At 43.8% G+C, this 20,230-nt stretch overlaps 4 protein-coding genes and 1 long non-coding RNA gene across 5 annotated transcripts; all 5 read right to left on the bottom strand.

Moving 5' to 3' along the window:
* Positions 1-74: 74 nt before the first annotated feature.
* A4 (apolipophorin-III-like protein) lies at positions 75-1,363 on the bottom strand. The gene is made up of 2 exons (XM_076785687.1): positions 1,001-1,363; positions 75-688 (listed from the first exon to the last, which is right to left on the bottom strand). Exons 1-2 carry the CDS (start codon positions 1,289-1,291, stop codon positions 377-379), a joined length of 603 nt encoding a protein of 200 aa, XP_076641802.1. The 5' UTR covers positions 1,292-1,363; the 3' UTR covers positions 75-376.
* A 2,402-nt stretch (positions 1,364-3,765) lies between these two features.
* LOC143352809 (uncharacterized) lies at positions 3,766-5,215 on the bottom strand. The gene is made up of 2 exons (XR_013082007.1): positions 4,806-5,215; positions 3,766-4,215 (listed from the first exon to the last, which is right to left on the bottom strand). It is a non-coding gene; the product is annotated as an uncharacterized LOC143352809 (long non-coding RNA).
* A 2,993-nt stretch (positions 5,216-8,208) lies between these two features.
* LOC143352271 (uncharacterized) lies at positions 8,209-10,339 on the bottom strand. Its single transcript, XM_076784597.1, has 3 exons — positions 9,964-10,339; positions 8,435-8,724; positions 8,209-8,362 (listed from the first exon to the last, which is right to left on the bottom strand). Exons 1-3 carry the CDS (start codon positions 10,105-10,107, stop codon positions 8,248-8,250), a joined length of 549 nt encoding a protein of 182 aa, XP_076640712.1. The 5' UTR covers positions 10,108-10,339; the 3' UTR covers positions 8,209-8,247.
* A 1,423-nt stretch (positions 10,340-11,762) lies between these two features.
* LOC143352802 (uncharacterized) lies at positions 11,763-14,547 on the bottom strand. The gene is made up of 5 exons (XM_076785672.1): positions 14,081-14,547; positions 13,431-13,986; positions 12,640-13,355; positions 12,170-12,554; positions 11,763-12,065 (listed from the first exon to the last, which is right to left on the bottom strand). Exons 1-5 carry the CDS (start codon positions 14,181-14,183, stop codon positions 11,831-11,833), a joined length of 1,995 nt encoding a protein of 664 aa, XP_076641787.1. The 5' UTR covers positions 14,184-14,547; the 3' UTR covers positions 11,763-11,830.
* Positions 14,548-14,684: 137 nt separating this feature from the next.
* Positions 14,685-16,746, bottom strand: LOC143352804 (splicing factor ESS-2 homolog). Its single transcript, XM_076785673.1, has 2 exons — positions 15,262-16,746; positions 14,685-15,170 (listed from the first exon to the last, which is right to left on the bottom strand). Exons 1-2 carry the CDS (start codon positions 16,359-16,361, stop codon positions 14,873-14,875), a joined length of 1,398 nt encoding a protein of 465 aa, XP_076641788.1. The 5' UTR covers positions 16,362-16,746; the 3' UTR covers positions 14,685-14,872.
* Positions 16,747-20,230: the final 3,484 nt, after the last annotated feature.

Genomic DNA, 20,230 nt, shown 5'->3' with positions numbered 1-20,230 from the left:
GTTGGAACACTCGATACGGTACAATCCGTTACACGCTTTTCGAATGGCAAGGGGAACTAATAAAAGATCGATCGTTGAATCGATTATACCATATATATTTCGTTTATCGCATACTATGCTATACACTGTACAGATGTCACATGATTCGCTCACGGCTAACAATAAAAGAAGTAGTCGAAGAATACTCGATCGACCGAAATAAATTTAAATTTGCTTTAGCAAAAACATAATAGGTAAGTGTGCAACTTTGGCTGAATTTCGATGAAAAATTTCTCTCGATCTTTGACAATGAATTCTTTTTCATCGTAATCGTCGATCGGAAGAAAAATGTGTAATGACACGGATAACATGGGACGAAGAAACGAAGGATTTAGGGTTAGTCTTTTTTCGGTGTGGTGGCAGCTTGCTGGAGCAGATTGTTCAGATTCTGTGTCGCTTCTACGGTCAAGTCGACTGCCTGTTTCGTGAACTTGGCAATTTCCTCCTGAATCTTGCTCGAGTGCTGGCTCAGATTCTTCGCAGTATTATCGGATTCTGTGAGCACCACCTGAACACCTTGCTTGAATTTCGCTTCCAAATCGGCTAGCTGTTGGTTCGCAGTTCCACTGGTAACAACGTCCAGACCTTTCGCGATTTTTCCTTTCACGTCGTTCCATACCGATTCCAACTCGGGGCTTTTGCTTTGAACCTGAAACAACGATCACCGACAAGAGTCCCTTTAATTCGTGAAACGTACGTACTTCACCGAGAATTCGAATATCTACCGAGTACGCGTAAGTACACGAGGGATTTCGTTTCACGAATTTTCCTGGAAGTCAAACCTCCCAAAAGCTTTAAGCAAAAATAAGAGAAATAGCAGTACAGCCAAGGTTAAACCTTGGCGTTCCAACTATAGTTTTGGGAAAATTGAGTAGATGGCTTTGTCGTAGTTGCATCTTAAATTCTAGTTCGAACCATCCGGGTTCTAAAGAAAAAAGTAAAAGATGAAAGAAATGTGTACCTCTGCGGTAACGTTCTTCAAGTACGCATCGAAATTGTTCGCGAAGTCGTTCGTTTGTTCCTTCACGTTTTTCAGGAGTGTCTCCTGGTCGGGCAGGTTCAGTTTCTCCTGGATTTGTTTGGCGAGAGTGTTGATGTTGGCCTGAGCTTGCAGAATAAGATCGCTTAACTGGTTTGCGACGGATCCCTGGGAATCGGCGTTGCTGGGAACAGCATCGGTGGCTGGCACGGCTTTGCCCTCCGTTACCACCACGACTGCCAATGCTAACGCGATCGCGAGAATACTCTTCATTTTTGTTCGTTTCCTTGGATTCCCGACGCAACTAGACAATTAGGTACCACCGACTGATGAGCCGGCTGCGCGAGCTACCACTTTTATAGGCGATTCTTATCGGGGGTGCACGAGGGCACGCAGTTTGTTATCTCTCTACGACCACGATGACCACGATGACTACGACGACCACAACGACGATGAATCACTTAGCACGTGCACTCCAAGAACAATTTGCATCCCTTCCGTGCGCATCTCGTCTTGCAAAGTAAACTTTAAGATTCAACGGTGAGATCTACTCGATGGCTATTGTTAACAAATGGATCGTAGGAACATTATAATGCCATAAGAAGAACCGATGAAGTCACGGTACAGGCGAGACACAGTTGCCGAACGCTTATTTTCGATCTGCTAGCCAACGCAACGGAGACGATTCTTCTGTTGTTGCATATATGTATTGCATATATGTATTACACACACCTACATACAGCGATCCGGAATAACATTCGGATAACTCTTTAAAGGCTGAACCATACGACTTGGATTTTTTGTTTAGAAGTTGGATCAATTAGTTTACTACGCGAAGAGAAAAAGAAAGTTTGAAAAATTACTATTGGCTTGGATTACGGAGAAAATACTAAAAGTTGCTTATTACAATCTTTTTTGTGTCGGCCTGTATTGAAAATTTAAAAAGTCTGTTTTGTAGATTTGTATTAATTATATAGATTCGGAAAATTTCATCCAAATCGGTCAACCTTGCAACGAGCTGTACGCAGGCCTGTAACTATAATGGTAATAATGATTTTTCCAGCTAGTAAGCTGATCCTTTTAACATCTCGAAAAAATTCAAGTCGTCTGGTCCACCGATTTCAAAAAAGTTATCGTCTTTCTAAAAGTGTCCGAATATTACTGTCAGTCACTGTATACCGTATATGTATATATTGTACATACATATCGCAAGTTGGTTACACACGGTCCACGGTAATCGCCGGATAAAAATATCGAATAGCGCATACTGATCGCGTTCAAGTTTCGAACACTTGATCCCGGTTTGATACTCGAAAGTCAGAGGTGAAGGCGTCATCGGAATTATCTGAAATTTCGGATCACCGGTTTTTCTGGGAATCAATTGTAAATCAATACCGGCGACTACGTTTCGAGAATATTGGCGTTTTATGATGGAACACTGTTGGTCGGTCGATTCGTTTCGTTTCGTTGTTTGCTCGGAAAACACAAAATACTAAACACGACTCTATTGGCAAGATATTGTACACGTCAAGGGGTCAAGGTCCCGTGGAAAATCTGCACCGTTGCATTCGTTGGCCATGTTTGTCAGTACCACGCGTAATGCGCTCCCCGTTTCTACGATTAGGTCGATAAATATTGGGCTTGAGTTAGGGACGCGACAAAATAAGTCTCAACGCTGGAAAGTTTATTGGAAAATTATTGGATTCTTGGGAGTTTTCATTCTAAGCGAGGCCTTGGATTACAGAGGATCTTTCGTGTTCCATGCTACCATAGAAATTCGACCTTTACGATATCTACGTTTATGGATACGTTATAAAACTTTCTACCTGACCGATAAAGTCCCATAATAAATCCTACCTGTACATACTACTTACCTGCACAGGTACGAAACTATAAAGCTCATGGCATCAGTGTCACGGCGTTCTCTTTTTACAAGAACATTTACCAACATATACAAAATATTGTAGTTAGACAGAATAATCGTGTAAACGATATAATATTACGAAACCACCACAAATTGCCTAATACCGATTGCAGATTCTTTTTCTTTTTTATAAAACTAGCAGCTGTGCTATGAAGAATGTTCATTCAAAGAATTCGTTAGCCTCTCGAAGAAGAATGAGCAGCGTCTCGTCGAGATCTTATGTATCTATATGTATCAGTTTCGCGATGCTGATTGTACCACACTTCTGCGATTACCTTGAAACGTAACCGATTGTTACGGATGACGTGTCCGTGTTGAATCGCGTCGCCTTCCATCGCATCGCGTCCCATTGTTTTTTGAAGCTTTGGGACCACGGATTTAAAAAGAGTGGGAGAGATTTCAAAGGGAAAAGGAAAAAGAAAAAAAAAAGGAAAGGATCTCGTTAGGCTATGCTCGAGAAAATACCTGGACTCTTACAATCTAATTCAGGGATCCGAGTCGGACAAATAATATCTGAAAATTATGCTTCGACCTTCGTCCGTTTTAGTCTGAGAAATGGTCTCGCAAAGCGCTTTACATAACGATGATCATCGATGATTAATCGTACGGCGCGGCGCGGCGTGTAATTCATACTTCGATAAAGTAAAGAAACATTTTTTTATCTCGGCGTCCGATGTCAAAGTTGACGATGTTTTCAACTCGAGAACGCGTTAGTGCTGGTATACACGCATGTTTTGGATGCAACAGAGATGACGCAACGGCGTACGTGTTCCGAACAGCGTCCACGAGGAGCAGGGGAAAATTTGTGATTTCCATCGACGCGTAGGACGAAAAATATATATTTCGAGTACAACTTTGTGCGCGTATATAATAACAAGAAAATTTTCATTGCACGGACGAGTGTGGGTTAATAGGCGTAAGCCGTGTATTAGATTATTGGCCTCGTGGGTACAAGTGTAACATCGTGCAATAACGTTGAATGATTGTGTTATAATATCGTATAGCACGTCCAACACATATCGTACAGTACAACGAATTAGTCGTGAATCTTTTCACCGATCTTCTCCGCTTCCTTGCGAATATGTTCGCCAGCTTGGTTCAGTATTGTTTTCGCTTTCTCCAAGGCTTCGTTGAAGTTGGTCTCGTTCATCCATTGGCCCATTTTCTCGTTGAACGTGTCTGACGCGCTGCTCCAAGCTTTCTTCACCTGGTCCGCGATATTGTCCAAACTGCTGGGCGTGCTTTGCTGCGCGTCTTGCGGCAGAGGACTCGCCTAAACGATCGGTACAATTAATAAAGAATGATCGAGGTCCGGGTTAGGTTCAGGTGTTCGATAGGCCGAAGCAGTAAATAGGTATTTCAACGATCTGTTTGGAACAATTTAACCCTAAGCACTCGAATGGCGACTGTAAGGCGCCACTAAAAATTGCTGTGTCATTATTCAAAATATTTTTTACATTATTAAATTTGTTTGTATTTAATAAATTACTAAACATTTCGGTACTATAGAAGGGAAATATTCTAGGTCGGAAAAAATGTTTCGTTTTGGAGTTAAAATGACTTCGAGTGCAAAGGGTTAAATAATTTTTCATCTGGGTATCGCAGTTAATAGAAATAATGAAAATCTATCGAGAAATCCTTACACATTGGCGTTGCATCGTTTAAGGACTGCTTCGAGCTCGATAGCTCGAAAGGGCGTGTACATCTAGTGTACACGTATTAGCGAGATTTCGATAGATTATACAATATTTATAGATTAATAGATTTCAATAGATTATTATATACAGTACGAGTCGTCGTCGTCGTGTTTCGAGTCCTGCGATAGTTTCGGTGTAAAGAAAAGAGCTAATAAATAGTAAATACCTGGAAGACGTAGAACAGGCAGACCATCAGAAGGACCGTGAATAGAAGGCGACCCATGGTGCGATTTTTTCGTCGGAACGTTAGAACGTTAGAACGTTAGAAGCGTGGGCTAACGGTGCGATAGTTTTCGTCGAAGAGGCGGCGGTAAACTGGTTTGCTGTAAGCGGCGCGGCGCGGCACAGCACGTCGCGGCGTGACAAACGAGCGTTACTATACTATCAAACGAATTAAGATCAAAGATCACTCGGCAATAATCAACGACTCGAGCCTCTGCGCTCCCGCGAGATCCGTCTATCCCTTTTGTGGTTGGTCTTTGTTGAGCATGACACGACTGAACACGACTAGACACGACTAGACACGATACGATCGTTTCTATTGCTGTGCTGCAAACGCGTTGCAAACTGACAATGTAATCAATTGATTACCGAGGAACCAGCCGCTTTTATCGGAACTAATTATTCCACGGCGCGGCATGAATTGCATTTTTCTCGTTGCATTCTATTCGTCATTCGCCGGAAATTGCATAATCTGCGTGCCACGTGCCCGCTGCCCTCTGCCGTACGGTCTCGAACCCCAATTCTTAGAAAAAGTCTACGCAGCACAGCCGCAAAATCGCTCGGATCGCAAAATTTTTTTTTTATCGATAGTCTGATTTTCGCGTTGGTTGGAAAACGGTTCTGGGATTCGATCGTTCAGGTTTTGAAAATGTCCACAAACGTTTTCTTTTTGCAATGTCAGTTTTATTTTACACACTTTGCTCCGGCTTCGAGCTGGTTCACAAACCACTTACTTTCTTCCTTCCCTCCTCGTTGCATTTGGCGGAGGATAGAACGTAAATTACCGTGTACATACCGTGTAGACGGCGAAGACGGTCGATCACGATAAGCAACGCGAGACTGTTGCTAGAATTTCCGGATCGAATGTGCCAAAACTTGTCGTTTTCAAGTTGTACACGTTCCAGCTCATCGAGGCGATAGAAATCGTGTACGAGCCCGATGAAGCCTAATGCCGTCGCTGGGGTAAATTACGATCGTCTACCTCCCCCGAAGATAAAGGAACCTTGCCAAGGACGAACGCTACTTCCCCCGCGGCCAGTTGCAATTCAGTTTACGAGGGTTTCCTTCGTCCGTTATTGTTCGAAACATCACCGTAACGATCGATATTTCCATTTACAAACTTTCATTCTATTCGCGAATGAACGAAAACGGTATATTCGACCGACCTTGCGAAGAGAACCGGAGGCGTTTGCGTTTGCATATATAGAAGAAGAGTTTTCAAGGTTGTTCCTGAAAGTTAATTTGGAACCTCCTGTAAGTAATGCTGCTGGAAACGGAAGACCAACGGATTTGTTCTTTGTAGAGAGAAGGAGTGGGCAGGGTTAGGTTAGCACGGTTTCTTCCGTTTCTTCGGCAGTATGTAATAGCTACGGCCATAACAAGAGCGCTAGCGCTATCGATAACGGAAGTGCGGGGAACATGATCGGAAATGCTAGTACGTGTAGGAATACTGGTAGGAGAGGGGCTGGATCCGGCTCTCGTAACGGCACTCAAGGAATTACCGACGAAAATTGATAGAGGAGGAAAAATCATCGTCCCCGGAGACGAATAAGGAGTCCTCCGGTTCGAAGGACGTCCGAATGGAGGACAAGGATTCGCCAATAGTTGTCGAAACTGGATGAAAAACCGCTGGCAAACAAATGTTGTCCGTCGCTCAGAATTTCTCGAATCTCCGCTGGAAAAGTTGAAATGAAATTTCTTACCGGAGCAACTGTATCTTTCTGAAAGCCGGATGCGCGAAACCTTCGATAAAAATCCCGCAAAATGTCGACGATTTCCTTCCTGACGGCGGAGTAGGACCGATAAAATGATTCCGATCGAGAGATCGATCGTTTTCGGTAAATGTTCGCGAATGAAACGCAACGCGTGTCTCTTTGCGATTTCTCTTCGCAGCTGGATCGCAACGTCCGCGCCCGCCTCTGCAGCGTTTCTACCGATCGCGATACGTAGATCGAGACACGGCCCGATCGATCAAATTCTCGATGGCAGTTTCCAGTCGATCCCAAGTTTCCCGGATTTCGGCTACAGGGACAGAGTTTTCGACGACAATGAAGAAATATTCGAGATATTCGGGATTCGTCAGGAACGTCTGAAAGCGTGCCAAATAATATTCCACGACTTCGAGGAGAGTTTTCTCCGAGAGCAGACGTTTCAAGGAGATCATGCGTTCCCCTTGGGTTTTCGGGTCGAACAGCTCGTCGAGTCCAAATTCGTACACCAAGTTTCGAGCAGCGATCCACGCGTAGCGCAGCAACTTGTCCGCCTCGCAGAAAATCTCGTGCGCCGCCAGTGCCGTGGCATCGATCACGCGATCCTGATCAAACTTCGAAGCTTCCGCCTTGCAGGAACGATTCTGCAGTTGTTTCCGCAACAACGTCGACGAATCCGTAGGATCCGGTTCGGAAAGCTGAAGCACCGGATCGGTTTCCGTCGTCGAGTCGACGATACGTCGGTTTGCGATCTTCTGAAAAGAATCGTTCGTTCCTTCTTTCTATCCCACTCTCACAAATGCGATAAAAAAAAAATGAATTATACCTGTTCAAGTTTTTTTAACGGTATCCCTGGCAGCAACGGGTCTGGACCGTTCGTCGTTATTTGCGAAACGTTTTCCATATTTCTCCAGGATTCTTGGACGCTCGGTGGAATCTAGGGTCGATCGGCGATCGGGGAGAGAACGAACGTTATTCGATACCAGTCTGCGGAAAGTTGCGAACAATGCGCGACAATAGATTACAAGTTACCCATAGCTTGTCCGTCGATTCCTCTTGATTTCGTGGAAACGTTAGATAATCGTGCGAGCTCTCGTTCGCGAAAATTGGAATAATGGAGAATATCAGGCCCGAGCACGAAAGAATAAACGTACCTCCGGTCTTCATGCTTCCCATCGAGCGAGAGACTTTTCGATTTCGGCCGGCGATGGCCCGTAACAGCTTCGTATATGTACTTATACTCTCGTGATCGATATCTTCTCGCACAGGACAGCACGTATACCGTGCGGAATTTCCACAACAAAGAAAATTGTTACTTTACGTTCACGGGAACCAATCTCGACGCGATATCGTCGATCGAGAAACAAGATCCGATTTGTTCCGACTGTTGAGCATTTCGTCTGTTCTCCACTATCGGCAGAACGATATTTAATTTTTTCTTCGATACGCTGCGATCGCGTCCGCTCGAAATCGAGGAGAGATCGGCGATTTACTTCGACGTCGAAGTAAATCAAGATGGTTGCCAGAAGAAAAAGACAGATAAATAAGAGACGAGAAGGAAGAAGACGAACAAGATATATATTTCGAGAAGCGTTACATATATATTTTTTGATATGACACGAACAGAAAGATCGTCGAGCAACGCGCGAACAATCGGTATAGGTGTAAACGTGTGGCTTAGCATCCGATCGACGATGAAACTTCGCAAGCAGGAACGAGCATTCTGTCGATTCGCGTGGTCAGTCCTCTCAATCGTTGGACGTATCTGCTCGTAGACTCTTCGGGTGTGATTCTAAACTCGGAGAAAAGAAAGAGAGAATTACAATTTAACGGAGGGTCCACCGGTCGTACTCGTAGAACTTACTCTTGGTTTGTGTTGAAGACTGGAACGCTAACGTCGAAATTATACCGTTTCGACGGAAGCGGTGTATAGCTGACAGGAGGGACGTAGGTGTCGTACGCGTAACTTTTTCCTCGCAAAGCGTCTTCTAATTGTATGACGACGCGTCCTGTCGGCGACGCCGGTGGCAATGGCGTCTCTATCGCGATCGGGTATTCGAGACGCCGCGGTTGGGGATTCACGTACATGTCCGAAATCACTCTAAAGTCCAACGCCAATGGTATTTTTTGGTCTTCCACGGGTGGTTTTGGTCCCTGAAATAAATTCGTTTCTTATCTGTTTTTTTTTCTACCTGGCCAGGACATATATTCGCGAGAAGTTCGTTTTGGTAACGATAATACACGCCGGGACAAAAAGATAGCACATCACGTATTTCTTTCTCGTTTTATACCATAAACTGAAGAAAATGAATATTTTAATACGTCAACATTTTTGGACACGTCAATATGTATATTGTACTGAGTATTATCCACAACATTTACGTCAACAGAATTGTAGGAACGAAAACGTAAATATTGTGGTCCGCAAACGGGACAAAATGATAGCACAAGCTGCAGATTTTCGATTCTCAGTTGTGTATAAGATCCTGAAGTGGATACATGCATCGTACAACCTAATGGATAATGTGTGTCCGTCGTTTATTTGTGCTTATTTGATAAAGAGAACATAGTACAGTGTTAGAAATGGGTCGTGGAAAAAGATTAAATGAATGTGAAATACATACAATATCGAAGTTAAAGGACACCGGGGTAAAACAGAAATCAAATCTATAAAAGAACAAATGAATAGCGAACTGTATATTGAAATGATAAATGAACAATTAAACACATATGCTGTAAGAATTGCTGGAAATAAGTATATATTACAACAAGATAATGCCGCAGTTCACATGGCAAAAGTAGTAAAGAAATACTTTTCTTCGAAGAATATTCGTGTTTTAGATTGACCGGCAAGATCCCCCAACCTCAACATTATCGATAATTGTTGGGGACATCTTGCCAGAGCCGTATACCAAAATGGCAGACAATTTCAAAATATTAACGAATATATATATTAATATTAATGTATTCTGGACGAGTGGGAGAATATTAGCCAAAAAGGTATTAAAAAAATGTATAAATCTTTACCAAACAGAATGATTGAAGTTATTAGATGTAAAGGAGGTTCTGAAAGATATTGAGGTTCGATTTTTATTAATTAATTGTTTTGTATTTCAAGTTTTTCGTTAAGTGTGCTATCATTTTGTCCCATTTGCTGACCACAATATTTACGTTTTCGTTCCTAGAATTCTGATGACGTAAACGTTGTGGATGATACTCAGTACATTATGAATATGGACATGTCCAAAAATGTTGACATATTAAAATATTCATTTTCTTCAGTTTATGGTATCAAACGAGAAAAAATATATGATGTGTTTTGTCCCGAAGTGTAAGTACGGTGTAATGATAAATTTGCCCCATCATCGGCGGTCGCCGAGCATGGACTTTTACCTCGATCATGATTGGTAGTTGACGCGAAGCGGCGCATGGCTCACCGTACGTCACTATTTTCGGTCTCTCGTAGTCGTAGACACGACTCTGACAACCTTCCAAACAAACTCCGATAAACAGCCAGATCAAAGTTCCCGAACGCATCACGACCACCGAAATCTTCGAATCGAGATTGCAATAAAACTGCGGTCAGGACGATCGCGCGCGTACCTAATATACATATGCAAATATGAAAACAATTCATCTTCCTGTTTGTCGTTCGACCATGCGTTTAGTTGTTTTGCGTTTCGCAATCATTATTCCCGAATTCGGGTACACGTACGCGTTGCACGTCTAGAAATTTCACGGATCTTGGAACGTGCTCGCGGGAAAAAAATTCACCGTGCAGGCGGGCAAACATTGTCCGCGGAAGTTGTAAGATACCACGCACGGACGTGTTTATGAGAAAAAAAGATGATAAAACGCACGTGGCTCGGCAGTGCGGTGGACAATGCCAGAATCGAAACGCGAGATCATGATTCCGTGTTTAGAAGTTTATTCCTCACCTCTACTTTACGTACTGTACTTGTACATGTGTGGATGTGCATATACGTTGCTACACTACGATGTGTGTTTCAAATGAAAAACCATATGCTACTTTCATTAGGATGTCAAGCTTTCCGTAAACGAGTTTTCTGTACAGATGCAACGTTTGCGAAGGGTTAGGAATATGGAAAACAAATTATTTAATTAAATTATTTAACAAAGTATTTGGACAAATTATGAGAGGTAGAGCGTGCTAGATTTCCTTATGGTTTATGAAATGTACGAGGACCGAACAAGTATTGAAAGTCAACAAATCTCCGCTTGTCAATTTTTATTTTATGAAATAAACTGCTTTGATTTGACCCAGTTCTAGAGTCTACAAAATTTCGAAAATGCGACATCGATCAATGTAGGAAGGAGAAACAAGCGATATCCAATGCGCACGGTAAAATCCATCCGTTAGAGGTCCCCCTGGGGCAGGACGCTACCCCTATCGCAGTGGTAGTCACACGAGACGAGGACACTACTACAATGGATAGACACCATTAACATCGATATGAACATAAAATTTTAAATCCGTGTGTTTGCCGGCAGCTTGTAATTCCTATTGTGTAGGCATTTTTTGTGTCGATCCAGAGGACATGAAATCGCTTACAGTACTAAAATGCTGGAAAAAAAACTGAAAAGCCTGCAGAAGGCCTTGGTCGCCCATCGTGCTCGATACCAAATTCTCTATTGCCACGTGATTCCTCGAAAAGATCGATCTTTCCCGGAAAATGGTAAAAGTAATAAGTTGGCGATATCCGCCGATTCTTGTAATTGGTAAACCTAGTCGGCCATGTGGTTGTACGAAAAAATAGCTTTTCCCTGCTCGGAAGCGTGATTTACGAGGCGTTGACACGTTCGCTTAAAGTTTAAAGTTTAAACCATCGAAGGCGTAACCGAAGATATAACCGTTACGGAGGAACGTCGTATATCTTGATGTATAGCAACAGTTACGAGCGTTCCGCTTCTACTATACGCTGCTCTTTCTTACTACACTCCAAATTGTGAAAAGGAAGTTGTATACAATTTCTATGGATATACGAAGACGAAGAACATTTTTCAACCTATACTTATTCGTCCGTTGTATTAATTTTCTCTTTTTTTTACATATTCTCTACGTAACTCGATTGTATGGTACACAAGATGGGGATAATTTATGACATCGATCGTGGAATCGAAAGGAAAAGGTTTTCTCATCGCTGCAAGAAGTAGAAACAAGGCGTTTGCGCTTTTGTGTTCGGAGCAATTTATTTCTCACGACTAAGGAACGGATGTACAGAAGATGGTAAATGATAAATTAGTTTGCACACGCTCCGGGCCTCGTGTCGCCGATCTCTCCGATAGCAGAGTTCGCGAAACTATCTTGTGTCATTTGTTGCTGAACAATCACCGAGCCTGGAACATAATCCGGTATCGGAGGACCTAGGGGGCCGCAAGGTTCTTCCATACTGTCGTTCATTTCTTCGTTGACTATTCCGCTGTAGCTTCTCGAATTTGCGTACATCGAACCCACTGGTGCGTAACCGAGATCCCTGTAAATAATTAATGCGTTTATTAATCCGGTGTAGATATAGATATACACTCTACGCCGCGGGAGAAACAAACTTAGATAAAATAGGTAAAATGGCGCGCTTACTTGTAGGTGAGCAACCCTTCCGCGACTCGATCGACGGACTCTTCTTGCGTTATACTCTCGCGTTCGATCGCTTCGAGTTCGGCGAGTTTCGCCTCCTCTCGTTCGTCGTAAGAACCGATCACGACGGTCCTCGGGGGTGCGACCTTTAATTCAACGACAGGCTTGTCGACGGTGACGAGTCTCTCCTCCGGAATGTCTGCAATCTTTTTTTCGTTGTTTACGTCGTTCGGAACCGTACGGTGGCCAAACGATAACTTATCTTCCGGTACAAATTGTTTTCCTTGTCTGTAAATTACGTTCGGCGCTCGAAGGTTTTTATACGCAAGAGTGAGAGACACCGCGTCCGCTGGCATTTGTGGATACGAGTAATCTACCGAACGTTCGTCTGAAAATCAAAATTCAGCGGTCTCAATATGTCGTGGCCGACATAAAAGTCGCTATAGAACGTTGTAGAACCTATTGTAACGAACCTGTGTTGTCAAAGTCGTCGAAACAGCTTGAGGAACCGCCACCTAGAACAGTCGTCCTTCCAAATTGGTTAAGCCCATTCGGTATTTGAGCGGTGTTCGTGCCCGGGCCAGAGTACGTGAAAGAGGGCACGTCGTATACTTTGGAACTGGAACTCGATCGACCGAAGGCTCCAGAGTTCGAGCTGCTATATTTTCCGAATCCAAACGCACCGAACGCTCCGGAATTTAGATTTCCAAACGATCCCGATCTCGATGCGCCAAACGCTCCGGAAGTCGATCCTCCGAACGTACTAGTTCCGTCAATTACATTTCCGAAAGATCCCGTTTGGGATTTGGTTCCGCTAAATGCTCCACCAAATGCTCCGCTATACGCGGACGATGATCCACCGAATGCTCCAGAATTCGTGTTTCCAAACGTTCCCGATCTGGATCCCGTTACGCCGAACGTACCTGCGCTGCCTATCGGGAGCGTATTCCCAATGCTCGATGTCCCAAAGGTTGCAGAATTGGAGGAGGCAATCGTCGTCCCAGACAGCATTCTAGCGGTGGTTTCTCCGCTGTGCGTGTTTATACAAATTTCGTACGGCGCTGCAGGGTTGCAGGTGTTGCAGACAATTTTCCCAGGATAAGCAGGAGTCACTCTAGTTTTCTCGATCAGTTTTCCACTGCGGGAATCGATTGGAAGTGGATAGCACAAGTCGCCGATCGGTGTGAAACTGATGAAAAGAAATACGTGAATGTATATATGTACATATCGGGATAATCGAATAAAAACCTATTAAATAATATACCTGGGTACAATGTTGACATTCGAATCCGTCGAGTCGTCGAGATCCAGAGATTTCGAGATTTGTTTGCTACAGCCACAACCGGAATTGCTGCTGGCAGGAGTGTCGGAAGTGGTAACAGTAGTATAGGTAACGGGCGGGTTGTTGCTGGTAATCGTAATAGTTTCGCTGTTGCTGTTGCCATTTCCGTTACTGTTGCTTAACGCATCGAGATCGCTGCTGCTGTACGTGACGGTACCGCCGTTGTACGCGTTGGAATCGTCGTTGGTGTACACGTTTGAACTACCACCGTTATACGCAATGGTATCGGTGTTACTGTTGACATAGGCGTTTGCGTTTGCATTTGCATTTGCATTCGCATTAGTAGCATATATAATAGGATTCGAATTGCCGGTGCTCGGCAAATTGGAGGAACCGCTTGGAGACGAGCTACTCGGCAAGATTATACTGCTTCGTGCAGCTGCGGCGTCGTTGATTTCTTCGGGTGAAGCGTAATACGTTGGCCTTGGCAATTTTGCAGCTTTCACGACGGTCTCGCTGCAGGTGCAAGGATTTGTACCTGCAACAAACAAAAATTACGATACCTGTAGCTGCAATCTGTAACAACGATTTTGAAATCGAAACTGGAGGACTTGATCGGTGATAGAGCGTACCTGATCCTAAATTTCCACACGTGCAAGCTTGCGGTAATCCCTGAACGAGCAACGAGCACGCCACCGTTGCAACCAAAGCACCGAATAAAGCCGAAGACCTCATGTTGTCGAGAATCTTTTCTGTTCTGCTCTCATCGTCGTTCCAATTGCTTTATATAGCCGAAAATATTGCGGAAATATAATGTACAAGTTGCGAGTTACGCGATCCGTGTCATTGTTAATCGTGTACTTCCTGTTGTACTCGAAGAAACCTTTCTCGAAACCTTTCCGCGTCCGATGTCGGAAGCAACGAGTCGAATTATTGTCGCACGGCGAACGTGTTTGTTGAAACATGATCGGTTGTGTGTCTCCGTTTCCGTCAAACAATTCCTCACGACACAATGTTGTGTCGCAAACGACACGGACGTCGCTCGCGATCGGCCGCGTCTTCCGCGTTTCATCCGTATTGTTGTTGTTGTTATTATTGTTATTATTATTATTATTATTATTATTATTATTATTATTATTACTACTATCATCATCGGTATCATTATCGTTCTTGACACGACGGAGCGTCGACTGAACGTTGATTGCGCAAGAAAACTTTCATCCAATAAAGGTTCACTTTCCGCTTGACAAACGTTTTATTATAAAATCTTATTTTACAGTATAAATCTTCGATACCTATTGTTAGAAAGTAAGTTGGTAGCTTTCGTATCGTTTCGTACCATTCGAAAATGGTAAGTAATAAACTATTTACATCGGCATAGAATGCACGGTAATCGAGTAAAAATCGATCGTTTCTCGGATGCTTTATTTGTTGAAGAAATCTGCTGCTCTTTGTCTCTGAAGAGGCAGATTCAGTAGATTATCGGTGAGAACCGGTTCTTGTGATCGGGTACTGTTGTTTTCGATTTCAAGACGATTCTCGGGTTTCGATGGAGCGTGTATTCGCGGTGTGCCCGGTGTTCTAATGCCTATCGACGGTGTTCTAGACGACGAGGCTCTTCGAGGAGTCGGTGTGCTCGCGATACGAAGTTTTTGCGTAGCTAATCTTCTAGCTGCCGGAGACATGGTACTCAAACGATCTATGGTTGATCTTGGCGATGGTCTGTAATCGGATCGATTAATGTATTAGACGCGTGTAACGAAATAATCGGGATAATCGCGATAAGAGAAAACAATGTTAAAAGCAAACTCACGTCGCTAGCGATCTTCTGGCTGCTTCCAACGCTTTGGTTTTTCTGTCCCTGTGTCTTTCTCCTGCTTTTTCAGCCAGCTGCAGAGCCAGTTGCTCCCTTTTCGGTGGTTCCGCCATTCGGAACGATGGCCCTTGACTCGTCCTCAATAAAGGAGTATCTCCGCCGTCCAATCTGAACGGTGTACCCTCTATTTGACCCCACGTCATCAAAGGGCTCTCGCATTCTCCGGGTCTCGGGCTCGGAGTTGCCACGAAGCTGAACCCATTCACTCTGGGAGTCGGATTCCTAACAATCTCCTTACCGTCTACGCCAATTTTTCCATCGTTGGCTTTCGACTGATTCTTCGCTAGCTCGTTGATGGTTTCTTTATTTTGTTGTTCGTTAAACGGATTTGTTCTAAGCCTTGTATTTTCGTGTATGACCAGCTGTCTCTTCTTGGCCATGTCGATCCTTTCGTCCGGAGTCAGTTCGACTCCGTCGGGAACGTACATGATATAATTTTTATTTTTGTAACTCCAACTATCTAATTGATTCGGCTTTGTATCACGCGTCCTCCGCGCCTCGTAGAGCCAAGGGAATTTCAGCTTGAGCTTCCTATCCGCTTCTGCCATCATCTCTTTGAAACTTGCGTTGTCCTCGCTGGTGTAGGTACTCAAATACGTATCCAATCCGCTCTTGCAGTCTTCTCTATCTTTCTCTTTCGGATTGTCCGCAACAGGAACATCTTTCGGGGTTTTCAAACGTTTCAACTGTTCGTCCTCCGATTCCGTTTTATTCATCGGAGTCTCAAATGTGGCAGGACTGGCTGGTCTTTCCGTCGTGGGACGACCAGAGCTATACTTTTCGTAGAGCTCTCGCATTCTTTTCACATCGTTTTGTTCCAACGCGTCCAAGTATTGATTCTGAGCTTGAAGCTTGTTCAAATGGGGATAAAAGTCTCTTTGAATGATTTCGCACATCATTCTTACGTACGTATCTTCGTCTAAAATCTTTGGTTGCTTTTTTTTATATCGTTTGGCAACCCCGTACGGCTTTTTAAATATTGCCGTTTCTTTCATATTTTTAGCTGTCTCTAAAGCCTGAGATCCTGGAGAATTCATCGTATAACCTCCAAAAATCGTAGTGCACAGCTTATAAATAACCGGATAAACCAAACGTTGAGATAATTGCCAAAAACGCTAAAAACGCTAAAATATGGAGAAGCGAGGTTATGCATGCGAAGAAACGCTTTTCAGATGTAATCCTTTCACTTCATCGATATTACGGTGTTAGAGTCCCATTAGATTCTTTCCTCGGCGAACTAACCTGATAACCTTTGCAAGTTTACCATTATTGTAACCACTGTACTCGCAAACACAGGACAGATGCGTATTTGGTCGAACGAAAACTTTGACTGTAGACAAACGTTAGATATGACGCACAACCCATAATGACCTATAACCAACGCAAGGTAATCGTTGCTAGAATTGTCTCCGTTAGCGCCGTGTGGCGTCGCTAGGCGAGGATCATAGGAACTAGCATTTCACGAGAAACTCGTCGTCGGTTGTAACTGGTTGTAACGTTGTAATTTGTAACTTTTTTCGCTTCATCGCTGATCCAATCATCTATTAGCTATTAAGTACCTGCTGGAATTAATTGCGACTGTACATCGATTTAAGAACAGGTTTAAATCGTTGATCGACGACTGTGTTGACGCGCGATAATTTGCGGGTTGGTACGAAGAAAGCGATAACAATTTATTTCCAAGAGTTTCTATCGTTCTTGATATGTTTGAAAATGTTTTTGAAAAGTTGAAAATTAAATATAAATTTGCAGCATTTCGAAAATGATGGACCAATCGTACAGGATTCTACGTTACCGTCCTGCCGCGTCACTTTAGACTCTGGGTAGCTATACATGTATTCCCACGCGCGGTAATAAGAAACTTTGGTAAATACTTGGTAATCGATTTGGTACACGACATGGTAAACGCGCTAATAATCGAGCGCGTAATGTATGTATATCTTTCCAGCGGAAAAGAAATTGGGAGTCAGAAATGAAGAACGGAAAAAAGAGGAGAAGGAAAGTAGAAATAATTATCGGATAAAAAGAGGATGATTTTGATGGAATAAGAAGATGGACATGTTGAATCGAGTCGAGGCAAATCGAGGCAAATCGAGGCAAGACGAGGCAAGTGAAGCCACGACCCTGGCTTCAGCCACACGGTAAGTAGTCGAAACGATATTTTGGTCGAGTCGAGACAGTGGGATGGGATATGATTGCTTCTCGTATTGCCATGCCTCTCGGAGGAGAAGAGGAAGAGAGACCGAGCAAAATGATCCGAGAGGCTGCGCGAGGTGTTGGAAAGCCACGATGAAAGACATATGAGGATTCCAGCGGCGAGATAGGATATGCCTGCTGACTATGTTACAGCGAAAATCTTTTGAAGCCCGCCTCGCGTTTACAATTTTTGTCTTTCGCTCTTTCTCTTTCTCTCCTTCTTTTTGCGCGATCATCGAAAAATTGAAAAGCTCTCTTATCGATTTACTCCTTTATTTAGAACGACAACATCGTTCGATTTTCCCGAGAAAGCAACAAACAGAAACAGGAAAAATCAGAAAAGGAATGGAAACAATGGAAAGCGATTCGAGCCAGACAATTTTGATTCGACAATACTTGTAGGTTGAATCGTGACGTTCACTCGCACATTCTTGTTTGCCTTCCCGTTTGCGTTTAGGTTCGCGTTCGGGGAGCACGTGGCAACGTCTACCGACTTTGGAAAGCTTCGCGAGTCAAGAAAGACGTTTCGTCCCCTCTATTTACGACATAAGGTAAACTTCTTTTAGGTCTCGTAGTTCACGGTCAATGTCTGTCTTCGGATACTTGGCTTGCTTGGACAGTTTTCGTGGCGTTAACAGACACATCCGTCTTTCTCTACATCCTCTCCACCCCCCCCCTGTTTTATCGTTTCCTCCGAGGCAGGAGCGCGCTTTCGATATCAATCTGATTCTACGATTCGCACGCTTCCCTCGACAAATTTCGAATAAAGTTAAAGTTTCGATATCGATCCTGGAAACTTAATTGTATCCAGAAGAATAGAGAAGCACGGTCGTTTGCCACCAACGGTTTTGGCACCAACCGAAATTCTCGCGAAATCCAATTTTAAATCATACTTGTTCCAAGTCCCGCTTGTCGTCGTGCAATTAAGAAGGATGATTCGACGCGCGCTAATATTCAGCCACTTTGTTGTTATTAATAAGGTCCAAGTACGAATAACGACGATGCACGCGTGTGCATGTACGTGTGCGTATACGTATACGTAGATGTACGCGAGTTATATCGGTCAGCCGCGGCTTTTCTCGCTTTTCTTGGCTAGCAACCGAGCTTGGTATCGTTTCCATTCGTTCTTGAATTTTTGTTTAACCAAAAAATGGTCGGGCGAGAACAAAGTAAATTCGGACAATAGGCAAACCGAAACGTTTGCAAGAAAAGGACATCGTGGACGAGAACGGGGACGAGGACGAGGACGAGGATAAAGATGGAAAAGAGAGGAAAGATTGAAAAAGAAAAAAAAAGGTTTAAGCAGTTAGACGGGGACGAAGGTTGCGGACGTAAAGCATAAACAGTCGAGGTGCGATTTGACGCGCACTTCGGCCATCCAAAGCGTATCTCTTTCTCTCTCGTTAAGCGTACGCTTTAAGAATCTCGAAGAAGCGAGCAGCCCGATGGCTGGAATCTGTAAATCTGTCATTGCAGCCATATTCGTGCGGCTGGTACCGCAGGATATGAACTTCTGCTCGTCGTATGCGTTACCGACGTAGATCTGCCCGCTCCTCTTCTTTCGAGATCTTTACACCGAAACGGAAGCCTCTCTCTCTCTCTCCCTTTCTCTCTTTCTCTGTCTATTTCGCTTTCCATCTGTCTCTGTATCTCGAAATAACGAACGTTTTCCTCCTCTTCTTCTTACAGAAAATCTACCGATTCTGAAAAGGATATACATATGGAATTAAATCGCCTACGAGCCTATAACCCATTGGCTAATCGAGAAAAATCGGTTCAATTTTCTGACGAGTTTCAGTCCTTTGTCTTGATATGGAGGGTAGCTGGAAGGAACACTCAGATCATCACTTTTGCATAAAAGATAACGTCGGTTCGTCTGTTTCTCCTACAGGTCGTTGCGCACAGTTTAGACGTTATTCGTCGATCGCGAATTCGAAATTGCAGAATGGAGAGGACGCTCGATAGCTTTACATTTACAGACGCGTTTGCCGAACTAGTTGTTAATTTCCTGTTTCGTATTCGATCGAGTATCGTTTGAAATTCCAGTCGACGAAGAACGAAGGACGGTGTCGTCGGCGAGAGGTTCAAAAACCGCTCGGTGGCGCGAGGATGCGTGAAAACTATAAAAGCCCCGGTACTCGTCACACCGTATACCCGCGGTATTTCCTTTGGTAGCTAACGATGACAGATTCACGGCTCGTAGGATAACGCAATACCTCACCCCCGAGATGTTTCAGTTTACGGATACACGCGCGCGTTTGCGTTTGCGTTTACGTTCGCGTTTGAATTTTGAATTTCTGCATGCTCGCGCGTTCCCACTCGCACGCGCTTTCCTCTCTTTTTCGTTCATTTATCGCGACAGTTTTTTCTTCTGTTTAGCAAACGATCCATTTGTCGGTCTCTGATCCATAACCGTCCGACTGCCGGCGGAAACTTAGAGAGATTTATTAATGCCTCCTCTACTACGAAATGCTATCCGTCTTCGCGCTGTCGCTGTCGAGTTTCGTTGTCGAGTTTCGCGTCGATTCGCACCTACGATTCGCGAAACGAAGCCTGCGTTTTGACTCGCTTTGCTCGAGGAGACAAAAGGGCTTCGAAATGCCCTTGATCCTAGACAGTTCGGAGAAGACATTTCCTGTTGAAAACCTATCGAATTTGCGGTTTAATTTGCTTGAAAGTCATTTGAAGCCTGCTTATAGGTGTACTGTGC

This window comes from Halictus rubicundus, chromosome 3 (assembly GCF_050948215.1).
Source record: "Halictus rubicundus isolate RS-2024b chromosome 3, iyHalRubi1_principal, whole genome shotgun sequence".
Taxonomy (NCBI): domain Eukaryota; kingdom Metazoa; phylum Arthropoda; class Insecta; order Hymenoptera; family Halictidae; genus Halictus; species Halictus rubicundus.
The sequence above is the reverse complement of the archived record's forward strand: the minus strand, read 5'-3'. Positions and strand labels throughout refer to the sequence as shown.